The sequence below is a fragment of the Protobothrops mucrosquamatus genome, unplaced genomic scaffold (assembly GCF_001527695.2).
Source record: "Protobothrops mucrosquamatus isolate PMUCROS unplaced genomic scaffold, P.Mucros_1.0 scaffold56, whole genome shotgun sequence".
In the NCBI taxonomy this organism is placed as follows: domain Eukaryota; kingdom Metazoa; phylum Chordata; class Lepidosauria; order Squamata; family Viperidae; genus Protobothrops; species Protobothrops mucrosquamatus.
Genome location: NW_015386436.1, coordinates 833,109 through 850,160, shown reverse-complemented (window position 1 = coordinate 850,160; position 17,052 = coordinate 833,109). Strand labels below are relative to the sequence as shown.

The 17,052-nt window shown below is 49.8% G+C and overlaps 2 protein-coding genes across 2 annotated transcripts in view; one reads left to right on the top strand and one right to left on the bottom strand.

Annotated features, from left to right (window-relative positions):
- Positions 1 to 2,803: 2,803 nt before the first annotated feature.
- EIF3J (eukaryotic translation initiation factor 3 subunit J) lies at positions 2,804 to 7,073 on the top strand. Its single transcript, XM_015811900.1, has 8 exons — positions 2,804 to 2,828; positions 2,930 to 3,039; positions 3,160 to 3,244; positions 3,324 to 3,400; positions 3,546 to 3,660; positions 3,917 to 4,075; positions 5,679 to 5,752; positions 6,197 to 7,073. The coding sequence occupies exons 1-8, from the start codon at positions 2,804 to 2,806 to the stop codon at positions 6,326 to 6,328; spliced, it is 777 nt and encodes a 258-aa protein (XP_015667386.1). The 3' UTR covers positions 6,329 to 7,073.
- The window catches only part of SPG11 (SPG11 vesicle trafficking associated, spatacsin), a 28,529-nt gene continuing 18,503 nt past the window's right edge, over positions 7,027 to 17,052 (bottom strand). Inside the window, exons 29-41 of the mRNA XM_029283320.1 lie at positions 16,706 to 16,868; positions 16,121 to 16,335; positions 15,025 to 15,778; positions 14,031 to 14,173; positions 13,713 to 13,914; positions 13,141 to 13,266; positions 12,334 to 12,467; positions 11,647 to 11,754; positions 11,007 to 11,175; positions 9,892 to 9,980; positions 9,369 to 9,524; positions 8,502 to 8,653; positions 7,027 to 8,351 (exon numbers count right to left, since the gene is read on the bottom strand). Coding sequence (XP_029139153.1) covers positions 8,171 to 8,351; positions 8,502 to 8,653; positions 9,369 to 9,524; positions 9,892 to 9,980; positions 11,007 to 11,175; positions 11,647 to 11,754; positions 12,334 to 12,467; positions 13,141 to 13,266; positions 13,713 to 13,914; positions 14,031 to 14,173; positions 15,025 to 15,778; positions 16,121 to 16,335; positions 16,706 to 16,868 — 2,592 coding nt within the window. The 3' untranslated portion in view covers positions 7,027 to 8,170. The remainder of the gene's footprint in view (positions 8,352 to 8,501; positions 8,654 to 9,368; positions 9,525 to 9,891; positions 9,981 to 11,006; positions 11,176 to 11,646; positions 11,755 to 12,333; positions 12,468 to 13,140; positions 13,267 to 13,712; positions 13,915 to 14,030; positions 14,174 to 15,024; positions 15,779 to 16,120; positions 16,336 to 16,705; positions 16,869 to 17,052) is intronic.

Below are 17,052 nucleotides of genomic sequence, written 5' to 3'. Positions count from 1 at the left end.
CATCTAGTTTTATTCTATGTGTGTATGTATATATATATGTATGTATGTATGTATATATACATATATTGAATATATATATATATATATATATATATATATATATTCATTCATTCATTCATTCATTCATTCATTCATTCTACTGTAGTGGAAATCTTTTTTTAAAAAAAATCAAGAGACTGGCTAGATAAGAGATATAAGAATTACTAATATGCAGAATATTTAAACCATCGTGATGGCATGTACTGTGGACAGGTAATTTCTTGTGCGCACAGATCATAGAGAGAGAGAGATCAGTGCCTCAGTCTCCTGTCCGTAGGAGTCCCTGAGAATTTGCTTGGTGTGATGCAGCTCAGTTCCTGCTGCACCAGGATCTCCACAAATGAAAACACAGAGAGCATTCAAGCCCTGCAGGGTTTGGCCCTCTGCCCTGCAGGAGGCTCCAGCCAGTTTGAAGCATGTGTGTGGCTTAGTCCTGCCATAGTCACCCTGTCTGTCCCTGTGGTCCTGGACACTCCTGCTGCCAGTGCAGCTGATATGCTATCATAGTGGTTTTCTATATTATATGGAAATGGTTTTCAAGCCTTGGCTCTCTAATGCAGGTTATACAAGAGGCTGATATTTTTTTAATGGAGCATACTCTCCTTTTTGGGAGGCTTTTTATGGAAGGGAAAAATTTGTAAAAGTAAGCTTTGCCTCTAAACTGCATAGACACGCCACAGGCTCGGGCTGTTTTTATGTAAAGGATGTTGCAGAATGGCACTTTTTCTAAAGAGAAGTTTGATATTTTGTATGCTTGTTAAAGAAAGAACAGTATTGGAAATTAAAGGTGGACAACTGATAATTGAGAAGTATGTCAATTAATTTTTTATGTATATTACCTGTTTACTTGTACAATTTTATTGTACAAATTACACGCAGCTTCATTTTTGAATGAGTCCTTAAAATAAGGAAAATCTTTTTAGGAAAACATTTAATTTTTGTAATTTTTGATTTTAAAAGGCATGAGTTATATCAACTTTTTCCAATGTATTAATGAAGATTTTAACTTTTCATCAAGTTGAGTGTTTTCTTACTATATTATCTGTTATATATGTAGCTAGCACATGTGTCACTGAACTGTTAAAAAGTTAGCATGTAGAGCAAGCCTGCTTTGTGGGAAATCATTATTCATTTAGCACAGAATTATGGTGAATTTTCTGTGAAAAGAAAAAAAAAGGCATTTGCTATCCTGAATGCTGACTTTTTTTTTATTTAAAGAAAGATATTTTGCTTGCAGGAAAATGCTACAGATTCATTTTAATGAGAATCTTTGAATTGTATTTATCTCTAGGGCATCTGGGCATCTTTACGCTGTTTTGTCTTAAATGTCTTTATTGAAATAAAATGTACATAATGTTACTATAATATATATACACACACACACATTATATATAATGTAAGTAAGCGTGTATGTGTTTTCCCAGAGGTGATCCCTGTAACCATTTTTTTCCTGTTTTGCTAGTAACAGCTATATTGATACATTTGATTTTGAAAATGTTAAAATGCTCTCAAATCTATGAAAGTGGATTATCATCATTATGAGCAGTGTAGGAGTGCCCTTGACTCAGATTATTTTTGATTTAAGAGAAGGTAACTCTATAATAATTAGTCCAAGCTGCTCCTCTGTGGCTTCTAATGATGATAGCTCACAACTCTTTGCCAGTCGTCTCCGCAAGGTAGCTTGTCGATTGTGAGCCGATGGCTTGGCCAAAGGGCTTCGGGCTCGTGCAGAAGGCCACCCACCCCTTTGATCTTCCCCAGCTTCAAAACAGAACTGTGAAGAACCCTTTTTTTGAGGAACAGCGGATGCTGAAAGTCTGGAACTTTGGAGGGGGGATAAGAGAGTGAGCGTGTGATTTTCTTATGATAGTTTGCTATGCTGCATTCAGAGATTATTTTCTGCAAATCCATTAACAAGTAAATTGAACAGCAGTCCTCACCTTGAATAATGCAATGGACATTTCTCTGTTATTTCAAGGGAATTGTACAGCACCTTTTTAGAGAAACTTTTTAAAGCAAACATGCATTTTCATGAACAAAACCAATAAACCCACTGCTTTTTGTTAAGGTGGAATACTGCAAATAACACTGATCACTGAAGAGGAAAAAAAAGGAACGTGAGGTTTGACAGTCTCTAAATGATTGGTAATATGGGTAACTTAATCCTATGTAGGACAACCAAATCAACCGCTGCAGGCTGCTCTGTAAATACTTATTAAACTATCATTTTGTAATTTGGTGCAAGTCTGGTTTTTAATTTTCAGTGGAAATGTAATTTTTTTTAATAAATGGCTCCGTCTTAGAATATTGGACACACAAGAAATTGTGCGTAAGCTCTCGGTTATACAAACAAGCATTTTATACCGATTTTACAAAAGTATAATTATTATACTTTGATATAATTTGGGGCGTAGATACACTAAAGGAGACCATTAGCGGCCTTCTCGGGAGCCCGGTTTACGGCAAGCAAAACATTCGAAACGAATCGGGACGGCTTTAAAGGGGAGGCCGGCGCTGGCTGCTTAGTCAGCCGCCCGCCTGGAAGCGACGCGGCAGGGAAGGCCGCTCCCGAGAGCCCCGCCTCGGCTTCCCGACCGGCCGGGCGCGCCACGGGGGCGGGTTCCCACAGCTCCCGCCTCTTCCGGGGACGTCGACGGAAGCCGGAAGCGCGTTGGGGGGCGGGGGCGGAAGTCCCGTCGTGCCGCGCGCGGTCTCTCCTGCCTGCTGGCCTGGGCGAGCCGCAAGCGAGAGGGCGGCGGGCAAGATGGCGGCCGAGGCGGACTCCTGGGGTAGGTCCGGCGGCCCCTCGCCGCCCCCTCCCGCTCCCTGCCTCCCTCCCGCCGGCCAGGCCGGCCCGGCCGCTCCGCTGACCCTTTCTCTGTCCCCGCAGACGCGGACACCTTCGAGGCGCCGGACCCGCCGGCCGGGCGCCTCCGGCCCACTCCCGCCGTGGCGGCCATAGACCGCTGGGCCGGCGAGGACGAGGACGACGACGTCAAGGTGGCCGGGAGGGGGGGGCGGCGGCGGGGGGCGCGTTGCCCGGTCCATTGGGGGAGGCGGGCGGGCGGCGGGTGGAGGCCTCCCGGCGGGTGACCGGCGCTTCTGCTCTGCCCCGGGCAGGACAACTGGGACGACGAGGAGGAGGAGCAGCAGCAGCAGGAGGAGGAGGAGGAGGCGGCGGAGAAGGAGGCCGAGGCCAAGCCAGGTGAGCGGCCGGGCGGCGGGTCCGCGGGAGTCCCGCGTCGCGAGCGAGAAGCCGCCGCTAACCTTTTGCCTGTCCGCAGACGCCAAAGTTTCCGAAAAGAAGAAAATAGCAGAAAAAATAAAGGAGCGGAAAAAGCAGGAGGAGGTTACGAAAAGGGTGAGCCGCCCCCAACTCCCCCCCCTCCCTCCCTCCCTCCCCGAGGCCAGCGGGGACGGCCTGCAGCCTCGCCGCGGGGCCTTCGGGCTGCGGCCGGCGCCTGGGCGGGCACAGGTGGCATTTCTGCTCTCTGTCCCTTTTTAAGTTGGAGGCATCGGAAGAATCCAAAGAACTGACGCCGGAAGAGCAATTAGCAGACAAGCTCCGAATGCAGAAATTGCAAGAAGAGGCAGATCTGGAGTTAGCAAAAGAAACCTTTGGTGAGTGTGAAGGCTGCGCCGGCCGTGGCTCCGCTTTCCTTGATTTGGGACATGGATTTCTGTTAAAAGTGCCAACGACTTGTCCACCTCTCTGTAACTTGCTTTGAGGTCCTTGCTCATTTTTCAGAATGTCCAGGGGTCTTCTGTCCTCCGTGTTTGGGAATGTTTTTTTTTTCTTTCAGGGACACAGGTGTTGTCAGCAGATTTATTTTATGTGCTTGAGCAGCCCTTTCTATACATTGCTCCTTTCTTACAGGTGTAAATAACATATGTGGAATAGATACTATGAATCCATCATCAAAAGATGATTTTACGGAATTTGGGAAATTGTTAAAAGAAAAAATAACACAGTATGAGAAATCATTGTATTATGCTGGATTTTTGGAAACATTACTTCGAGATATATGCATTTCGTGTAAGTACATTTAGTGAAATACTATTGTTTGCACCCTACTTAGCTTGGAAATAATGAACATATTAGAAGTTTTCCAGTGAAATAGACTAGGCTAATGGGATTGAATTTGTTATTAATTCAATCCAGAAACTTTTTTGTAATGTCTGTGTTCTGTTTTAATGCTGCTGCCAGCTTTTTTTTTTCTTTTCTGCTTATTTGATCATTTATCTTACAAGAAAGGCACCTGGGTGATTCCCAACATGTTCTGCATTTCTGAGAAATCTCTAAAAATATATTACCTCCTTAATTCAGGATCATTTGAGAAGAAAAATTTTCATTCATTTTCCTAAATAGTTCATTACACTTAATATTTCTGTCCATTTGGCTTGCTTACAATTTCAAAGCTTTAAGCAGCTACTATATTGTTTTATGAAGATGTAGCCAAACCATTTCATAAAGTTAAAATAATTTCTAATAACTGTTAAAATTTTCTGTAATATAATTCACTGAAGAGAAGAAAGCCTTATCCAATTTAATATACACCTTTAAGGAAGTTTTTTTTTTAAATGTATTATAAAAGCTACCTAAAAGCCAGAATGGCCTTACTTGTTTTTTGTTGGGAAACAGAGAGTGTTGGTAGCCCTCCATTTTTTAACGTATTAGCCAATGCTGACTTTTATTACAACAGAACTGAAGCAGTTAACTATTGGTACCATATATGGACATTCACACAAATTATTCCTCATTTCTCCTTGATGCTTTATTGACTATAGTAACTTCAGGTTAATAGCAGATGTTAAATGTGTTGGAGACAGCTTTACTTCTCAAATATTTCCATCAAGTCTTTTGGATATTTTTAAATGTTAGGGAAAGCAGCGGGGAAAGACGGTGCACACCAGTGCTTGCCTTCTCTCGACTCAGTTAAATGAATACTCATGTCAGCACTTAATACTTTGCAACTGTATGCAAGGCAAATCAAGGTGATCTCTTAGCAGATACTTTTGAGAAGAAACCTGCCCAGGAGGGCATTTTGTCGTCCTGTTCTGGTTTTGGGAAAGGAGCAGGGAAGAAGAGCTGCACACAAAGGCCTCGTCAGGGGTTTCCTGGGGGCTGGCCGGCCTCAGGAGCCTGTGGAGTTAGAGTCCAGGTCATCTGGGGAAGATTGCCTGTGGGGGGCCTGGGGAGGGTTAGGGGCTTTTGAGCAAAGGCTCATTTTGGACACTTAGAGGCTGCTATGACATTTTGAACAAGTCGGTGGACAGAGGCAATCTTTGGCATGCCAAATAAAACATTCAGAAAAAATGAACATTTTAAAATTATTGCTCAACTGGGGATTTTCATTTTTTTTCTACGAAGAATCTTAGTTTTCAATGAAGGCAGGCAGGCTGCTCATACTGCTTGGACTCGCTCGGTTCTGGGCTTGGGGTCATAACCTGGATATGACCACCTCCCACCTGTGTGGTGTCTTTTGCCTACCCATAAACTCCCAGCTTTTCTGCGTTTTCCCTAAAATATTTTTCCAGGAACCCCAGAGATTTTCTTGTGATGTAAAATTCCTTTGCCCCCCTTTTTGGGGGGGCAGAAAAAGCAAGCTATAAATAATCCCTCCTTGTTCCTTCTTCAGTGGAAGTCGATGACTTGAAAAAGATCTCCAATTCCTTGACGGTGCTGTGCAGCGAGAAGCAAAAGCAGGAGAAGGTGGGTCGGGGGCGGGGGGGGAGAGGCTCTTCCAAGCTTTGGCAACCATTGTGATATTCTGCTGAGCTTGACCTTCGGGGGGGGGGGGGGGGAGATCAGTGGCTTGTGCAGGAAGGCACCTGGCAGCTTTTGTCTTATTCTGGCAAGCTGGTTAATGGTTTTACAGGGCAGTTTGTAAACTTTGATCACGATCCTGATGAAAGTAAATACTCCATCGGGTACAGAATCCCGCATGTCAGAATAAATGTTTTCTCTTGATTTGATACCTTCCACACGGTCTGGATTTCAGTTTTCATCAACCCTGGGTTTCCTGGGAGGAAAAGTAGCACAGTAGTAACTTCATGTAGTTTGTAAGGGAATCAAGGCTTACTTTCCCTTTTCTAGCCCAGGATTGGCGAGGTCCAGTTGTGTTCTTAAATCTGAGCTGTTCCTTTTTCTTTCTAGCAAAATAAAGCCAAAAAGAAGAAAAAAGGCGTGGTGCCTGGTGGAGGCCTAAAAGCAACGATGAAAGATGACTTGGAAGATTATGGTGGTTATGATGGCGGCTACGTACAAGACTTTGAAGACTTCATGTGACCCGTTCTTACCATCTGTTGGCTTGCCCTAACTGTAGCACAACTCCTTTCAATTCTGCCAAATGCAACAATCAAAGTGCAGTATCTTTGTGCTGTTGGTTATCCTGTCACAACTTGACACATTGGAATACCTGTCTCGATGCCGAGGGAATAAAATTATGAAGCTCAATTTTTTTATTCGATGATAGGAAATAACGGAATATCAAAAATGTGTGTCTTCATGGCAGTGAAGCAGCACTAAATTGGACATTAATTTTGACATGGCCGAAGTTGTATTATTACCAGCAGAGTTAGTAATAACAATCTTAACTCTTATCTTTTTTTACAAGAAACTACCCAGAAAACAAAGGCGGTTTGCAGCAAATGCATGGGTTTGCAGTAGTATTAAAATGGCTTTTCTATTAGAATTTGGTTTTTCAGTGGCTTGAGGGGCGTAGCTATAAATTTCCCTGGCTTCCAAGCTTGAAAGGGACAAGGGGGCTGTTTCTCTTGCCCTGGGAGGGGGAAGGGCCTTCTCTGGCCGTTCAGCCGATACTTTGCTGATTCTTTGGGACACTTTCTTGTCACCCGGTTTGGTGGCTCTCACAAGACTGCTGTGTTTTTTTTTTCTCCTCACGTATAGGAATCCTGCTTAGCAAACTGCAACAGTTATAATGGTTGGGCAAATTGTTATGTTCAGAATTATGACATCTGCAAATGTTTTATAAAAGCAACTAATTTAATAAAATCACTATTGTGAGGACTGAGATCTTTGGTCAGCTTGTGCTTTTCCCACGGGCAATAACAGTGGCTGACAAGGGACCAAAGGGCCGAGGGAAAGCGGCTCTTCTCTCAACCCACTCAAGTGACCGTGTGGATTGCCCGGTTCTGGCCACACCTTCCCCTCTTCAGTCTGAGGCTGCCCTCCATTAATCGCCAGACTGGAAAGATTCCCCCCCCCAAAGAAAATACAGGTAATGTCTCAAGACATGAGCCAATCCAATAATGGCTCCTCTTTCTAAGCACGTGAGTGGCTAAATTGTACTATTTTTAAGGACAGGATGGTAATTAGTAGCCACGGCACGGCACCCAGACTCAACCCTCGATGGCTCTGAAGGAAGGAGCAAAAGCAACGGGGAGCCCTCCTTTATTGCTGTGGCTTCCCAGGGGAGGAAAGGTGTCTAACCAGCCTTGGCTACCAGCCCACACTCGGCCTCCTTTCCCAATGTCTAAAGTGTCCAGCTTTCCCCACACTCCAAATTAACGGAACACCAACGTTTTCTGGTTCTTTGAGCCAGTCATACGCCCGATCCGTCCAGGCATACTGCTATCGGCACAGTTGGCCACTTTTGCAAGTTCCTGGGAAGTGACACGTACACAGAACCACAATGCCTACTTGGGCTTCAACTCTGATTCTGCAGTCACTGAAATCCAAAATAGCAAATTTGCAAAGCTATTCTAATAGGTCCAAAAACAGATCTGAAAAAGCTATTTCTGGCATGGAAGAAAAAATAGTTCCGAGATAATTCCCAGGTCAAATTCAGATATGTTTGGCTCTCTGTTTGGCCATGAGATAATTCAAAACTATCTCTAAGCTTTAGCCACGGAAGTTGGTCTTCAATGTGAAGTTCAAATCCAATGGCAGTTGTGTTCCAGTCTGACTTCAGAAATCAATATATTTGACACTACGTCCAAGATTAATAATCCTCAATATTTTGTGCAGTTCACATCATCTGAAAAACAGCATCTCCAGTAATCTTTCCTCTGGATTATTGAAAATGTAATTCCCTAAGTTTATTTTTCTGGCTTGTCTGAAGTTTGTGAGGGCACCGGTTACAGTTCTGCTTTGTCCAGCCAGGATGAGCTAATTGGCCAGCAAATCGTTGAGACAGCAGCCTGTCTGGGCGTCATTCAGGAGCATGTTCACCACATCGTAGAACTGGTTGTCATAGGCGAGCTTGTAATAGACGTAAATGTCCTCACAGTAAGTCAGGAGCTTCTTCAGGTTTCTTACAGCAGACTCACTCGCTGCCTGCTGCTTGAACCTGAAAGAGAAGGTCTCCCGGTTAACAGAGCCCCCCTCCTCCCAGCTAAAAGGCTTCTTCTGCCCCGTCGCTCCCTCTTAGCTCTTGAAGCCGCAAACGGCCTCCCCAGCTGCATGAAAGCGGCCAAAGTGGCTGGCCCAGGAGACTCACTTCTGGGCGACCTCTTCAAAGGTGCCGGCCTTGAGCAGCCCCTGCTGCTTGTACTCCTCCAGGTAGCTGAAGTCGCCCTTCAGGATCACCTGCTGATGGAGCACCTCAGACCAGTCCGGGGTAAAGTCATACGCCTCGGCCACCACGGCTGCCTGGAGGAAGAGGGGAGGAACTCAGAGGGAGCCCTGGGAGCCGCCGCCTTCCAGCCCCCCAGCCACGACCCCACTGCCCCAAGAGGTGAGAAGGGGAGCATGGGGCAGGCGGTCTTCCTACACCAGGCCCACTGTCATCTTCGCCACCCAGTTCACCCAGGTGAGCATTTAACATCTCACGCATTTGATTAAAAAATGCACCGGAGAGAGCCAGGATGGGGGCTCGTTCATTTAACATGAAAAACTATGTCCTCCTGACTTCCCACCATAACCAGCAGGCTCCATTACAGTCATAACTCGAGGACTACCTGTGTACCAGTCCTTCGAGCACTTTCATTAAAGGAGCCTCCCAGGCAGGCTCGGCCAGCTACTGATCAGGAGAGAGATTCTGGTGTCTGTGTGTCTGCGTGCGTGCGAATCATTGCAGTTATTAAGTGAATAATAACTTAACCCCCCATTGATTTTGTTTGTCGGAAGCTGGCTGGAAAGGTGGTAAGTGGTGACTGTGTGATCTGGAAGACTGCGGCCATTGCAAATAGATGCCGGTTTGGTTGGTTTGTTCATTTGTTTGTTCATTCATTCATTCAGCTTCTCCGAACTGCCCATCTCCCTCAAAGGAGGAGGACAGGAAAGAGGACACCTCCTGGCATTTTTCTTCTAATACCTTTACAGATGAACCAGCCCATCCCTTCCAGAGGGCGAAGGCCCTTCTCACCTGGTAGAACCTGGGCAGGGCCAGGACGCAGGGCAGCAAGCTCCCCCGCCTCAGGTTGATCAGCTGGGTCTTGTGGGGAGTAGTCAGGAAGTGGAGCTGCAGGGTGATGAGTCTGGCCAACTTCCTGCAGCGCAAGGACTGGCACACGCAGAAGTCCTGGACAGGGGAGCAGACAGAGATGCACCAGGCAGAGCAAGGAGGGAGCTACTGGAGCAACTGCCTGCCCCACTGCTTCCCCCACCAAACCCAGAAGGGAGACATCGACAGCTCCGAAAACACTTGGCAAAACACCTGGCAAATCAAAGGTGCCATTACTGGCGATTGGTTTGCTGAAACGTCGTTCTTGAGAACAACCAGGTAAGCACTTTGGGGAGCTCAGGACTCCATCGCTTCCTGCCCTGCAGGGATTCAAGCTAGCCAGTCTCTAAACTTCACCCCAACCTCAGCTGCAGATTCCTCCACAAGATGCCAGCGACTCCAGGGGACCCACCTGCACCAGGCACCCCCTTATTCTCCATCTCACCTTGGAGTAGCTCTCTGCAGCATCCAGGAAGAGGGTGAGGGCTTTCATCAGGAGCTTCTTCAAGCTTGGCACGTCCAGAAGGCTCTCCTCTAGAAGGAAGAGAGCAGCTGGCAGCCTGGGCCATCGTGGCAATCCCACCCAGGACTGTGGGATGAAAAAGCGCAGGCAGAGGGGAGGGACCCAACACTGAATCAGAGGTATTTCACCAAGCCCAAATGACAACAGCCCCCCCACCCCCCGAGCTGCTTTGGACACAGGCGGCCAATCTCTCTCCCTGGAGCAGCTGCAAGGTGGGATGGTCCTGCTACCCCACCTCACTGGGTGAGAACCTGCTGAGGGGCTTAGAAGAACCCCCTGCTTAGCAGAGAGCACAACAACAGAGCTCCTAGCTGGAAAAGGGGCCCAGGCCTGAAGGGGCCTCCTTGGAAACACGAAGCCACCTCATTTTCTCACCAGTTCACCCCCTGGCTCTGCCATGGGAAAATCCAGCTGGCACAGGATTACTGAATGTGACCAGACTCCAAGGCAACACTGGCATCAAAGCAACAACCGCCTTTTTCTGGTACCACTGGGTCCAAGCTACAATATTTTGCATAGGCTTAGAAGTGTGATTGTGTGAGTTACTGCCGGAGGTTCTCTGCCCTTCCCAGCAGCAGCCAAAGGGCAGCTTAATTTGCAAATCTGCTTCTAGATGCCTGTAGAGGACACTGAAGCCCAGCACAGCTGACTCCATGGGAGGCTCTTGGTTGAAGGGGAACCTGTGAAACGCAACTCCTACCATCCTCCTCACTGGACCGTCTGCCTGGGAGATCAGTTCAGCCACACCCGGGGGCCACAGCTGGCCTTAAGAGAGAGCCAGTTTCTGAGGAGTGACTGGCTCTTGGCAACTGAGCAGGGGTCTATGCTGCCCGTTTGGCTGAGACCTGACCCCAGCCTGAAGGAAAGAGAAAGAGGAGCTGGGCCCTCAGTGCGCTTTGCTTCCTCAGGAGAAGCCAGGTGAAGAACAAGTTGTACGAGAAACCCTTGACCAGACCAGCGTGGTGGGTCCCCGAGTGCAGCCTCCATCCATCCGGAGCATCTGCCAGAGGGGCCTCCCTGGGCAGGTCAGTCCTTACCCCATGGCTGGGATTCAATGAGCTTCAGCTGGACGTTGGCCGCAGCCTCGTGGTTCTCCCCAATCTCCCGGCACATGCTGAAGCAGAGGGCAATCATGTTGTGCTTCTCGCTGTCTCCCGGCCGGCAACGCTTGATGTAGTCTAGCAGGGCTGTCTTGAGGGTCCCGTTCTGCCAGAGAGAGAAGGGAGAGCTGCAGTTGGAGGGAAACTGGTATCTCGCCAGTTACACGTCTGCCACACGGTCCCAAGCAGCCAATCCCTCCGGGCTCCAGAGGACTTCTGGAGTCCTCCCATCCGCCTAGGATGCAGAGAGAGACGTCACGTATACAAGCATTAGCACAATCTACCTGATCGTAAAAGGGAAGGAGAGTTCTTAACAAGTCCAAGTTAATTTCTGGTGACGACTACATTGCTTTAAAGTCCTTAAAACGTTATGATCTGCTCTAGAACCCTGCCAGGCGGAAAGGCCAGCCTACTTGATTGCAAGTTCCTCCTTTTTCAAGAGGGCTGGAAGGCCAGGAAGAAGCTCAACATTGCCCCACCTTGACTCTCTTTGACCGAAAGGGAGGGCAGAGCACGAGGCGTCTATGCCAAAGAAGGGACTGGACTGGGGAGAGCAGAGCTTGTTCATAATGCTTACCGGGTCCAACTTCTTTCTCATCAGCACCTCAAAGTAATGTTTTTCATGGAGCAGGTCAAAGATGTAGGTCATCTCATTGTATCTGCCGATGCCAGTGAGAAGTCGAACCTTCGGGGGGAGAAGAAATTTCAGGTGGGGGAGAGGCTGAAATGCCCATCCACAGCACCGCCCAGCTACACAGTTGGGGGAAGACAAACATTCACAAGAACTCTACTCCTTCCGTGAAGCTTGAGGGCATCTGGGCAGCGTCTGCCACTTCCTGATATCCAGTCACTTTCAGAAAGGGGGTCCCAGAGTCCCAGTCAGTACAGGCGGTCCTCAGCTTACAAGTTCGTTTAGCGACCATTCAGTGACAAAAACACTGAAAAAAGTGACCTATGACCATTTTTCACATGACTGTTGCAGCAAGGTGAGCGGGTCTCGGCAGGCCCGGAGCCTGTGGAGACCCAGCTGGGGGGGGGGGGCAGATAGGCAGGGGGAGTGTTGCGGTGCCTCTGCGGTCGGTCGTAAGCATGAGCGACTGCCTTGGTGCTGCAGCATTCGTAACCTCGGGACTGTGCCATAAGTACACACACCCCGGTGATGTAACTTCGAACGGTCGCTAAGTGAACTGTCGTAACTCGAGGATTACCTGTATAAGTCAAGGACTACCTGCTGCCAACCCATGTTCTCGGGGGAGTTACCTACCACGAGGCCGTACTCTTCGTTTGGCGCCAAGTGTTCATCTGTGAGCAGCCGGGCAGCTTGGAGGACACGAGTAATCCCCTCCATGTGGCAAGTCAAGCTGAAACAGTTGTGGGCCAGTATCAGGAGCTCCACAGCTAAGGAAGAAGAGGGACAAACAACTGTGCTACACACACACAAGCCCTGGCATCCTCCTACAAGGCTGCTGAAGTACAACCCCCGGCAATTTCAGCCAAGGTGGACGATGATAAGGGATGCCAGGAGTTGCATTTCAGCCAAGGGAGGACCGGAGTTCCTACCTGATCTAAGAGGAAGCAAATGCTGCTCGGAGGAGAGAACAGACAGCAGGATCACTGAGTCATCGTTTGCCCAACGAAAACAAAAAGGTCCGGATATTTTGAGGACAAAACCAGTTTTTCCTAGCTCTGCCACTTTGTTTCTCTGGGAAACATTAGCACATCACTAAAGACCACCCCCTCCCCCCACACGCTCCCAAGACGTGGATGCACAGAGAAGAGGGGCCTGCGTGCAGAAGGCCCCAGCTGCCTGGCTTCGATCCTCATGAAAGTGCTGGCAGAGTTTCAATACATGACACCACCTTGTGTCCACGTGGACTGTGCAGGAAGAGCGAACGAGAGACACGACGTGCCAAGGAGATCCATTCTCCCCTGGCCAATAGACCTTCCTGAGATCTTCGCCAAAGGATTCATATTTTGAGTTTCAGTCTTAGTGGAGACTCAGAAGTCCTCATAAACCTAACCTTAAATTCCAACCTCACAAGGACCCCTTTTCTGTCCACCGTGAACTTACTACAGGCAAGCTCCCCATGGGGCACGGAGGAAACCTTATCCAGCAGTTTCATGCCGACAAGTGTGTGGTCCTGGCAAAGCTTGGCCAGTTGCAGGAACCTCTGGCTCTCCTCGGCAGGGTTGAGGGCTGGGTTTTGCTCTGTACATAAAACAAGTATTCTTTTAATTGCACAGCCAACTCTTCACAGGCGAGGTGGACAGGTCGCATCTCTCCTCTGGTTCAGTCCTAGGAATTGTATTCCTTCGGCAGCATGACACAGTTCAATCAAATAATGCTCAGGAGTCACAGTCTGAGAGAACTTAGGTTGAAAAGGCAAATGCAGAGCAAACACGGTACAGCAGCAATCATAGAACATAGAAACAACACAGAATAACAGAGTTGGAAGGGACCTTGGAGGTCTTCAATCTAGTCCGTCCCCCAGCTCAAGCAGGGACCCCTATCAAGACCAGTCAAATTATCAAAATCAATCCAAGGAGAAGGCGTGGGCCAAACTCCCGGGAGCAACAGCTACCCAGAGCCAAACCCACTTGCCCAGTTTTGTGTTCCCAAGCGGAGGGAAGGAGCGGACTTACTGCCTCTTCCCTGGGAAGGCACCAGCAGCTCGCGTGTGATTTCCTCGGCCACAAGCTCAGCCACAGCCCCCGGCTCCAGCCCCTGGTTGGTGATGAAGGCCTGGGCCTTCTTGTACCAGTCTGGCTGCTGTGAGGACAGGATGGCCCGAAGCAGCTTCTCCGAATCATGGACGGCGATCTCGCTGAAGGAACAGCCAAGCTCCTGCAGGGCATGGGGGGGGGGGGCTAGTCAGATCCCTTGGCTTCCCGCTTGATGCACGATGGCTGCTTGCCCTCCTCTCCCCCCCCTCCCCGAGATTCCAGGCCCCAGCGACCTACTTTGGAGAGTTCGTAAAGGTAGAGAGTCTGACGACAATAATTCCGGCCATGCACACATTCTGCAACTAAAGTCTGCAGGCTGCCAACAACTCCGCTGTCCGGAGAGGAGCCCTCCACCGAGGGCCAGGAATCGAGGCTTGAGGCTGAGAACAAAACCAGGAGTTGGGGAGGGGGAGGCACGGGGGTGCCCGAGGCTGCAAAGGTGGCATGGTGAGCCTGGGGGAGGCTGCGCGAGGGAGGCACTGTGAGAACCGGGCGGGGTGTGCAGGAAGGCAGCTTCAGCAGACGTGCAGAGGGGCCCAGGGGTGGCCGGCATGGCGCGAGCGCAGAGGGGCTGGGGAAGGATGCACAAGTCGTCAGGGAGACTCACCCCGACAACCTGCAACCTCCTTTGCCGGCTTCCCCACTGACTTTCGGAGGAGGCTGACAGGGAGGCCGCAACTGGTGTCACCTGACGCAGGGAGCCACAACCGTCTAAGTGCCAGCCGGTCACCAAGTGCCCGGATGGCGATCAGGTGACTGTGGGGATGCTGGAACTCTGGGGACCGGTTCTAACCCCCCTTCATTCGATGCTGCTGTCACTTGGAATGACCGTAAGTCAAGGACTACCTTTACTGATTTTAAAATCTCAGAAGGGCAAAAGTGAAACAGGCAGGAGGGCCAGGGTAAAAGCCCTCTGCCACCGTTCACCCTCTGCTCAGCTGCAGAAGCAGGTGGGCAAACCAACGTGCTGTAAGGATCCGCAGGTGGTGCAGGGCTCAGAATGCAGAACTGCCGGCTGACTCTGCCCACAGCCAGGAATTGGAGGATCCTGATGGGGCTCAAGGCTGACTCAGCCTTCTGTCCTTCAGAGGACGTAGAATGAGGAGCCGGTGCTGTAAAGCACTGTGGGGCAGTATGTAACTCTAAGTGCTGTTGCTATGAGGAAAGAGCGCAACGGCCGGTGAGAGAGGAACTGGTCTCACTCGGATGTTTGACTGCGGGTGCAACTTACAACTCTTCAACCGTTTCTTTTCGGCTGCCGCTTCTCCTCTATGCCTCTTGCTGCTCTCAGCTGCCAGGAGAGCCTGGATCTCCGGATGGAAGCAGCGCTGAGCGGCCTCTCCCAAGGCCAGCCTTCTGCAGTGCAAGATCAGCGCTACGTCTCTGTTGTAGAAGCTGAAATAGCGGCAAAGCCGGGCAGCTTCATGCACGCTTCCTTCATCCAGAAGACGCCCAATCAGAAAACTCAGGGACCCCACTTCAGCTTTGGAAAGCATAACTGTGGATGTGTCCTGGGAAGGGAAACCTCTGAGCTCCAGATACTTAGGAGTGCTTAAAGCAGCAACCTTAGAAAAGGAGAATTCCTTAGCTAAGGAGTCAAAGGACAGCTCACTACTTATGGAAACCTGGTGAGAACCTCTGGGCTCCATCTGCCCTGTGCCTTGGCTGAAAGTCTGTCGCGTGATGTGGCACCGCCAAATTTCCTTCTCTATCTTTTCCAGATCATCAACAGGAATCGGGTCACTTCTGGCCAGCCAGTGTCCAGCTAAAGTAAGCAGGAGTTGCCTCTCGGAGATGCCGGACCCCCTCTGATCCTCCGGGCCCTCCGAGACCAAGTCTACCTGAGCCGCGAAGAAGCTGGAGGCAGCCCGATTAGAGACGGCATTTTGCACGTAGTTCTCGTGGCACTTTTTCCAGAACCCGACCCTTGTCCGTTTTTGAGTCCAGTGGCCGATCTGTTTCAAGAGAAGGATGTTCTGGAGCACCTGAAAAGGACACAAACAACCATCAGAAGCCAAGGAATCCACTGCGCCGAAATACCCGTCTGACACAGAACCTCGTGATTCCATGGGTGGCTTGCCCCCCCCCCCCACGGATCTCCCACCCTTGCTATCCAGTCCCTCTTCCTGAACTCTGGAGTCAGGCCTCGGACTGACAGGGGTCCCAGACAGTCCAGGGAAAGCAGATGCAGATCCAGACACACAGCTGCACCAGACATGAGGGAGGGGAAAGCAGCCTCCCACAGCTGACAGGGATGACATTAATTTTGCAGTAGGTGAAACGCAATCAACGGGAATAAAAATTAAAAAGGCTCGACTCCGGTGTACCTCCTGAATAACCACGTTGTCTACAGGCAGTGCTGCCAGTTCTGCTACGTTGCGAGCCACAGAAAAAGAGCTGCTCTCCTGCAGCTGCTCCAGAATCCTTTGGCACTCCTCCTGGAACCTCTCAAGGCTGTAATTGCTCAGCAGAGTCCGACTGACGGAGATGGGCGAATCCTTCAAGATGGCACTCAGGGCACTGAGCTTCTTCAGATCTGGCCCTGTGCCCAAAAAGGAGAAGAGCAATAGCAACAGGATAGGGACAGCCTGTGACTGAACAACAAGAGAGACTTTGGGAGTGGAGCCGAGGGGCTTTTCCTGAGTCCCTCCTCCCACAACAGGGCTGCACAGCTGTGGCGCCCCAGTTGGGAGGGAGCCTAACGTCAAAACCAGAGAAGCCCTGCGGCTAAATCCGCCGACAGAGCCCACCGAATCCAGCATCCTGTTCTCCAGAACGGTCACCGGCTGCCACAACAGGAGGTCCGCCAGCAGGCCCTTTGCTGCCACCTGACATCTGGAAGGCTGCCCAGAGCCCCCAGCTGTGCTGGCCCAGGGCAGCCCCCGAGGAGAGAAGGGAGACGTCGTCCTTGCCTTGGAGAAGAGCCGTTCCTGCATCTGCAAGCAGTTCGAGGAGCTTTCTGAATTCGTACTCTGTTCTGCACTGGTGCAGCATCAGCTCGAGTAGGAAGGAGGCCTGCATCTCCAGCCAGGGCCCAGGGAGGACGGGCAGCCCCCTCTCACACTCAGCTTGAAGCTGCAGGAAGAACAGGTCACTGGGCAAGACTGTTTCAAAGCCTTTCCTCTTCGGCTCTGGTTCAAAATAAAACCCCTTGCATGAAAAGCCGCTCAAGCAGCAGCCATTTTGGTACCTGGAAACTCTGTGCACAGAGAAATGCTTCTCCTTCAGCTGGTTAGCTGAGCAATGCCTCTCCCTGGAG